The sequence below is a fragment of the Montipora capricornis genome, chromosome 8 (genome assembly GCF_036669925.1).
Source record: "Montipora capricornis isolate CH-2021 chromosome 8, ASM3666992v2, whole genome shotgun sequence".
NCBI classification, from domain to species: domain Eukaryota; kingdom Metazoa; phylum Cnidaria; class Anthozoa; order Scleractinia; family Acroporidae; genus Montipora; species Montipora capricornis.
The window spans coordinates 4,920,014-4,929,146 of record NC_090890.1 but is presented as its reverse complement, the minus strand read 5'-3'; the positions used below and the strand labels follow the sequence as shown (position 1 = coordinate 4,929,146).

Sequence of the window (9,133 nt, the reverse complement as noted above, 5' to 3'; positions counted from 1 at the left end):
ATTTCACAAGGAAATTTTTTTTCGTCTATGAAAAAATCACAGATGTCAACTAAAATTTGTGCTGTTGTAATCTGAGCGGAGATTGCATGTAATAGGAAACTGTACAGGTGTGAATTGCAAAGACGTGTCGTCACTAAATTTCTAATGATGTCAAATCGAAGATAACGACCACGGATTCATAATCTTTTCCACGATTTTTTGTTTGTAATATTCTCTTCCCTATTATTGACGTCAGATGAGTTTTTAATTCAGTGCAAACTCTGTCGTGATTTTTCCGTTTTTTTTTTTTTGTTTAATGGACAAGGACTACTCAAAATATATCAGTGTTTGTCCTTGTGACAGAAATGCAAATGAGAAAAGTGTCCGAAAAGACCGCGTAGAATTCGGCTCTGAAATCAATTAGAAACTGCACTAAAACTTGAATCAAAGACATGTGATTCAAATTCATAATCACCACCCTCCCCTCCCACCCCGCACATGCCCTGCAATAAAAGCTAGGAGGTGAGGACGAATAGATAAACATTACTGGTTATGATCGAATATCATTTCAAACATTGATCACGAAGTCTTAAAAAACGCAAAAAAATTCACCTTAATGAATTTTCTGACGGAGTACACTCTATAATTTGCTGACTAATAATAACTGACAAAACAGATCATTCGTGTCAGTTCAGCAAGTTGGCGTCTTGGAGTGACACAGCTTTTTTGTTTGTTTGGATTTTATCAGGTATGAAAGAGGTGTACTTAATTAGAGAGAATATGACTTTTTCGGTAAACAATACAATTTCAATATAAAAGTCACCGGTCAAAAAAAACGAAAAATCCATTTCATTGCTGCAAAGGGTTAGGACGGTTCGGCAGCTGATTTTCATCTCTTGCCACGACATGGGTTTCGAGTTACTAAGTCGAACCAGATAAAAAGGTCTCTGGTAAGTCACATTTCGTTTATTATTCAAAGCTGAATAAGCTGGTACGTCGGCAAATGTCCGCTTGCTTCAGGGCCGAAAAAGACAGCTGCAAATCATAATTGCACCAAGAGCCTTTGAGAGGCATTTTTATTGATAGTACAAGAAACTACATCAAATTACCTCTGGGGCTAACATTTTCGTTACTTTCTTAGCCTTTAAACCCACGTTTAACTAATTTTTGAGAACGTTGTGATAATGTTTGAGTGTTCATTAAAAACCCCCGTTGTCTCGGTGAGTGAACCGAGTTCTCCAATTAAAAATAATCAAGGGCAGGGTTTGCTTTTTGTCCGCTTATTCTTTCTGCAGATCGGAAATGGGATTTATATCTTGAATAAATAGCCTCTTCGTAGATTCAAAAGTCAATTAGAAATGACTAATGTTTCACGAAAAGCTTCGTTTTCACAGCTATAATATTCCTCTATTCCATTTTGAGAGTAATAAAATTTTTGACATTATGTAGTTCTGTTAGCGACACAGTAATTATTTAGTTGTTTGTCAACTGACTTCTCTTTTCCATTAAAAAGTAAGTCATTTACAGTTAGTTTTAATTGTTATGAAAATAACTCACACTAACAATGCAATCTATAGATCTCCTATTCGTGCATTCAACAATTTTTAGGCGGTTATGTTTCATTAACACAATGGTGTTACTAGTCTATGGACCAACCACAGATAAGAATCGGACACAACAAAGATTTGTGTTGAAATTATATTACAGGATGTCGAACAAAATGTTAAATGAATCTGAATACATACAGCTGGGTGAGATAATCGACAGCAGTGAGATGTCAAGCTTGCTGAGTGCACGAAACTCGCGACGAATTTCGGATAATTCTTCGCCAGAGAATTCGCTTCAAAAGAGCATCGATGAAACTGTGGAAAGAAATCCATGCATACGCATAGGACTTCATCAGGTAAGGAATAATCTTTTAAATTCATTTTTACCTCTATTTTATATCGCTACTTGATAGGTTTTGCAATTTCTCAAATTGCCAGGGTTACATTCGTTTTAGAATAATTTAGAGGGATGTAATTAAAATAGGTCCGAGGAAATTTCAAAACTTAAAGTTCATAGTAGACTGCCTGTGCTGTGAGCTGTTGGTTTGAATCAATCGGCTTTAATTTTCCCCTTTATAAGTTTTGTGCCAGTTGCTATTCATTTTTTGGGGAAATTACCAGCAGACATTTTTAGAAAGAGAAATGTAGCCTTCCACTTCGCTGTTACGAACAGATATCACTGGGCTAAAACCACGGTTTAGAAAGTCGAGAATTAGTCAAGCGTGCTTAGTTTTGAGACAACGAAGAGTAGTTTTTAAACTTATCATCAACAAATTTAGAAATACACAAGGGGATCTTAATCTCAGCATGGCTGCTTGAAGCCGAAATTAGAAAACAGTTATAGAGTGAATTAAAAGTTTCCAGGGTCAGTTACGTTGAAAAAACGTTTTTTTTTTTTCAAAATCCCCTCTAGATGAATAGGGAGACGGAAGCTGTGATCCTGCCTGCGTGCAAAATCACAATGGAAAATCAATTACCTTGGGGCTGTGTATTTCTTGTTTGCCGAATTGAATTTTCAGATCAATTGGACCAATAATGACCTCGAACTGAGCCTGGTCAAATTCTGAATTTAATGATATTTTTCAAAGACCTTTGGTTATAATACACATTTGCAGCAAAAAGCTTGGTTCTTGTATGATAAATAACATTGCAACGGTAGAGCTTTTAAATCTATCTCCATGGTGTTTAATTAAGTTCTCAAGTGCAACTTTTGACTAGGACGTTTTAAAACTATATCTGCGTCCTGGAATAATAGCATCTCGAGATTATTGCAATGTGATAATAATCTTGAATGAGTTTCTGACAAAAAAAATGACATTTTTTCCCTTTTTCCTTTTATTATGAAACTTGATTACTTTTTTTTTTTGAAAAGACGGCTTCTTATAGATGAACATTAGGTGTAACAAATATTTACAATTGGAAAATGTCGCAAATTATAAGTTTCAAACGCAGAGCCCGCCGTGAGACCGAAATCGGCTTGCTGATATCCTTTTTCCCAGGTGTAAGTGTCTCTTGAACAGCTTCCTGTAGAATAATTATATCTGTTCATATTTTAGCTAAAGGCACAGGTAAGAGTTCCGAAACTTTCAGGGATAGAATTCCGAACTGATTTTTGTTTCCCCTAAAATGTACGCCAGTGCCCAAATTTTAATTACGTAATCAGCTTTCGTGTAAAGTGCGGCCCGTTTCAAACGTCGAACTTTTCATGTGCCGAACCTAATACCTATTTGGGTCGGCCCAATTAAGTTCGACGGTTGATTCAGACGTTGAACTTTTCATGTGTCGAACTTAATTCTTGGAATAAACATATACCATTTTTAACGGTTTTTAAAAAATAAGGAAATGAACTTGTGAAAGAGGTTTGAAAAGACTCATTTCCGTTCCATCCCATTTCGCTTCACTACAAAAAGCCAAAATAGGTCAAAAATAGTTACTTTGATATCTACTCGCTAAGTTGGAACAGCTGTGTTTTTCTATATTCAAGGAAATTGCGATCATATTGAGACACGAATGCACACCATAAATTTTAGTTGATATAAAAGTAATTTATGCATTAGGTTCGGCACATGAGAAGGTTCAGGGGCACCCAACGTCAATTTTCGGAAAATATCTGTTCGGAAGACGATTTGAGATCTAGAATTTTCGTAACATTTGTTGTAAAATTTCTTGCTTGCCTGCCTCTCCTAGGATTTTCGACCATCTGAAAAATTGTATAATTGCCCATTTTTAACGGATTTTACTCAAAAAAAGGTCACCTAGATTTTTCGGGAGCCTTTTTTCTGGCTGAAATTTTCGAAAAGGTAAGTTTTCATCCCTATAGTTTTCGGATCACTAGACCTTCAGCTAGGAAATCCGAACAGATGAAAAAAATTTAGGGGATAAAAATGTGCCTATTGCAACCGTTAAAATACTAAAATACATTTAACAATGCTATGTTTAAGTGGTTTTGAACTATATCCTCGTTGGGTGCCCCTGAAGGTTCGACGTCTAAATCGGTGTGGAACTTTTGCCGTTCTATTCGACTGGTGCAGTCGAACAGAACGGCGGGTCGACCCAAATACAAATCTGTCGAACCTAATTGATTCATACGTCAAACTTCTCATGTGCCAAATCTAATGATTAGGTTCGGCAAATGAAAAGTTCGACGTTTGAAACGTGCCTCAGTCTCCATCATGTTTTTAGATGGGATATCAAGAGAATTCTGGGGAAGTTTTTTCCCTTTAAACCGGCATTAAGTTAGGATACTGATAACTTAAAATAAAACGACTGTAATCAAATTGAACGACCAAATAAGATCAATTGTTTTTCCCATCTCACTGTGACGAAAAAAAAAAATTCATTTAACTACATCGTTTGCAAAACAATAGTCCCTTTTTTTCGCAAAAGGACTTTTATCATTAATTCCTTAAGAATCTCAAAACTTTCGTTGTTGCTGTTCCAATTCTTACGTAATTTTTGTAATTCAGACATTTTTAGAAAGAGAAATGTAGCCTTCCACCTCGTTGTTACGAACAGATATCACTGGGCTAAAACCACAGTTTAGAAAGTCGAGAATTAGTCAAGCGTGCTTAGTTTTGAGAAAAAGAAGAGTAGTTTTTAAACTTATCATCAACAAATTTAGAAATACACGAGGGGGTCTTTAATCTCAGCATGGCTGCTTGAAGCCGAAATTAGAAAACAGTTATAGAGTGAATTAAAAGTTTCCAGGGTCAGTTACGTTGAAAAAACGTTTTTTTTTTTTTAAAAATCCCCTCTAGATGAATAGGGAGACGGAAGCTGTGATCCTGCCTGCGTGCAAAATCACAATGGAAAATCAATTACCTTGGGGCTGTGTATTTCTTGTTTGCCGAATTGAATTTTCAGATCAATTGGACCAATAATGACCTCGAACTGAGCCTGGTCATATTTTGAATTAATGATATTTTTTCAAAGACTTTTGGTTATAATACACATTCGTAGCAAAAAGCTTGGTTCTTGTATGATAAATAACATTGCAACGGTAGAGCTTTTAAATCTATCTCCATGGTGTTTAATTAAGTTCTCAAGTGCAACTTTTGACTAGGACGTTTTAAAACTATATCTGCGTCCTGGAATAATAGCATCTCGAGATTATTGCAATGTGATAATAATCTTGAATGAGTTTCTGACAAAAAAAATGACATTTTTTCCCTTTTTCCTTTTATTATGAAACTTGATTACTTTTTTTTTTTGAAAAGACGGCTTCTTATAGATGAACATTAGGTGTAACAAATATTTACAATTGGAAAATGTCGCAAATTTCAAACGCAGAGCCCGTGAGACCGAAATCGGCTTGCTGATATCCTTTTTCCCAGGTGTAAAGAGTCATTGAATGTCTCTTGAATAGCTTCCTGTAGAATAATTATATCTCTTCATATTTTAGCTAAAGGCACAGGTAAGAGTTCCGAAACTTTTAGGGATAGAATTCCGAACTGATTTTTGTTTCCCCTAAAATGTACGCCAGTGCCCAAATTTTAATTACGTAATCAGCTTTCGTGTAAAGTGCGGCCCGTTTCAAACCGGTCGAACTTTTCATGTGCCGAACCTAATACCTATTTGGGTCGGCCCAATTAAGTTCGACGGTTGATTCAGACGTTGAACTTTTCATGTGTCGAACTTAATTCTTGGAATAAACATATACCATTTTTAACGGTTTTTAAAAAAATAAGGAAATGAACTTGTGAAAGAGGTTTGAAAAGACTCATTTCCGTTCCATCCCATTTCGCTTCACTACAAAGAGCCAAAATAGGTCAAAAATAGTTACTTTGATATCTACTCGCTAAGTTGGAACAGCTTTATTTGCTGTGTTTTTCTATATTCAAGGAAATTGCGATCATATTGAGACACGAATGCACACCATAAACTTTAGTTCATATAAAAGTAATTTATGCATTAGGTTCGGCACATGAGAAGGTTCGACGTCTAAATCGGTGTGGAACTTTTGCCGTTCTATTCGACTGGTGCAGTCGAACAGAACGGCGGGTCGACCCAAATACAAATCTGTCGAACCTAATTGATTCATACGTCAAACTTCTCATGTGCCAAATCTAATGATTAGGTTCGGCAAATGAAAAGTTCGACGTTTGAAACGTGCCTCAGTCTCCATCATGTTTTTAGATGGGATATCAAGAGAATTCTGGGGAAGTTTTTTCCCTTTAAACCGGCATTAAGTTAGGATACTGATAACTTAAAATAAAACGACTGTAATCAAATTGAACGACCAAATAAGATCAATTGTTTTTCCCATCTCACTGTGACGAAAAAAAAAATTCATTTAACTACATCGTTTGCAAGACAACAGTCCCTTTTTTTCGCAAAAGGACTTTATCATTAATTCCTTAAGAATCTCAAAACTTTCGTTGTTGCTGTTCCAATTCTTACGTAATTTTTGTAATTCTACATGCTGACACTCGTTTTTCCGCTTTGATTTTTGCTGTCCTACCTGTCTGAAAAATCAGTGGCAAAGAGCCAGAGGAAATATTCGGATAATCAGCGAGTTTTGCTGCTCAAGGCTCGAAGTTCTCTCTTTTCAGTGGCACCCTTTTAAATAACTTGCCTTTCTTGAAAAGCGCAGTGGAAATGAAACTTGAAGTAGCGAACTTCCCATGCAAGTCCATTGATATCACTTCTTCAAGTCCTAAGCCCACTTTGGATAAGAACCCAAATACAACGAAATTCGATGAAACGAACGAAATTCATACGTCCACGTTGAAATTATAATGTGCTCTCAAAGGTAGCTCAAAAATATCTCAGTAAATCCTTTGCTTTATCTAGTTTTCAGTCCCCCCCCCCAAAAATTCTTCGTTTCCTGTATTAGTATCTGATCGCTCCATACATGTATGTTAACTATTTTAATTTCGCTTCGTTTCTAGTTTAATATCTTTTATTTTCGGTTTGTCAAAACGTGCACAGTATTGTGTAATGAAGAAATACCACCACATATATAAGTCCTGAACATAGTATATTGCGTGCCTTGAAAGTTGTTTTTTGCAAAGATAACAAACTAACACCATAACGTTATCAAAACCATTTTTTGCTAAAAGCATTAATCGCAAATTTCTTCCAATAAATTCTGATAAGATACGACGTGCGTTAAGAATTAAGCATATTTGTTCATCACTTTTAGTGTATCGGGCAAAATCGGTTAATTTTCGTCTTTATTCGTTGTGGATTTATTCATTTTAAAGCACAGCTGAAGCGTTTCTTTTTTGCATGTAATCTCCTTTAATAAACGATTTTTCATAAGCAACTAGTTTTTCAAAATACGTAAGAGTGCTAAGGTTAAATCATGATTGTTGGAAATTTTCACGAGCATCTGAAAGTGATCCGCAACCTCCTTCAGATTTCACAGTTTACTAAGTATGAGTTACTATTAAGTGCAGATAATTTTTCGACTTATGAAAAAACGAGCGCCGAACTTGAAAAACAGTGCTTGCAAAATATATCCCTCACCCTTCCGCGAAAAATGAGGAAGTCAGGAAAGATATCGGAAAGAAAAAACGGTCGTCGTGAGCGTTTGATATTATAGTATATTTTCGCTTCGGTTCTCTTCTCAACAGCGACCGGCGTACAGCGTGGAATGACCAAATTGGACGCTATTGAAATGGTATAAATTTGTACTGTCCATTGAATACGTTTACGCCATTTATACCGCCAGTTAAATGCTTGCACTGCTTTTACCCTTTCTATTTCATATTGAACATCTGAGATTGATTGCAAAATGATCAAAGTAGCGCGAAGTTGTATGTTCAGATTATATTCTCGTAGAGAACATTGTAGTTATAGCGGAAGCGCTGGCCTTCTCATTATTATAGAGCTGAAAAGCCAAGTTGCAAATGGTCGCTGTATAACATCACCTTCCAGAAAAAAAGACATCAAGAGCTGAACATCAATTTGAGCTAAATAAGCGTTTCTGCAGCTACTTGTATTATATTTCAGGCATGTATTGATGGCTTGCTATCTCAAGTAGAGCGACTGCTTAAAGCAAACCCTGGCCAATGCAATGATTTGGACAAGGATGGTCTCACCCCTCTACATCACGCCGCCAGAGGAAACTATCTTCAAATAATTGACTGCTTGCTAAACGCTGGAGCAGGTAAGACCTGCAGAAAAATGCGCTGACTATTTTGTCACTCTTCCTTAGAACTAGTACTCACAAGCGGCACCAGCCTAACTGGCTTTTACTCTTTGTTAATTGGAGTCTTTTGTTTTTACAAAGTGAGGATCAGGTTTTGGCGCTAGAATTTGTACATTTGTTTGTCTTACTTACAAAAACGAGTGATAACAAAAATGTCGACGTTTCGACCGTTCCACCATCATTTCAAGTCCAAGTTCAAGTTCATAAATTTTCTTATTCTTTTTTATTTCCTTAACTCCAATTTTGGCTTTGTAGTTGTATTCTTAAAACCTTCTTGTCAGTCATTGGATTGTGAAGCAAATCTTTTAGCCTCTTATTGTATAAAAATTGTATATATACGGAATTTTATGAATGAATTTGAACTTCGACCCGTTAAATGGTCAAAACGTCGTCATTTTTTATCGCTCGTTTTTAAAATTAACTAAATGTTAATCTGCGAACTTAAATTCTCTGCCTTACTCTGCAAAAAGTGAAAACAGCTGCCCACTGCAACAAAGAGGCTAAACAACAACGAATTTCGTAGACTTAAGGCAGCAGGATCCAATTCCAAGAAGCTGCTATGATACTGACTGGGTAGACTAGGGACCTTTTCTTTTAAGTGTATTGTAAAGAGATCATTACAACGAGTGGCCCATATTTTCTGTTGTTTGTTAACGCCAGGAACATGCGGAGGGCATAATTTAGATTTGTAATCGTTCCTTGCATAGATATTGATGCTGTGGCCTCAGGCGAAGCTGGTTTTATGACACCTCTGATCTGCACTAGTAAGTTCGGTGCCGACGAAGCCTGCCGACTTCTGATTCAAAGAGGAGCTCAAGTCCTTACGAAAAGCTGCATTGGACAATCACCGCTTCACTATGCAGCTCGTAAAGGCCATCTTAGAGTTGTGGAGGTGAGATTTTTAACCAGGACGTAAGATAAAGAAACCACACTGATCCAGCGAATGACTATA

The 9,133-nt window shown here is 36.4% G+C and overlaps 1 protein-coding gene across 1 annotated transcript in view; it reads left to right on the top strand.

Moving 5' to 3' along the window:
• The first annotated feature begins 850 nt into the window (after nucleotides 1-850).
• The window catches only part of LOC138059376 (transient receptor potential cation channel subfamily A member 1-like), a 38,915-nt gene continuing 30,632 nt past the window's right edge, over nucleotides 851-9,133 (top strand). Inside the window, exons 1-4 of the mRNA XM_068904968.1 lie at nucleotides 851-929; nucleotides 1,687-1,882; nucleotides 7,983-8,139; nucleotides 8,889-9,073. Of these exons, the coding sequence (XP_068761069.1) occupies nucleotides 1,688-1,882; nucleotides 7,983-8,139; nucleotides 8,889-9,073 (537 nt within the window). The 5' untranslated portion in view covers nucleotides 851-929; nucleotide 1,687. The remainder of the gene's footprint in view (nucleotides 930-1,686; nucleotides 1,883-7,982; nucleotides 8,140-8,888; nucleotides 9,074-9,133) is intronic.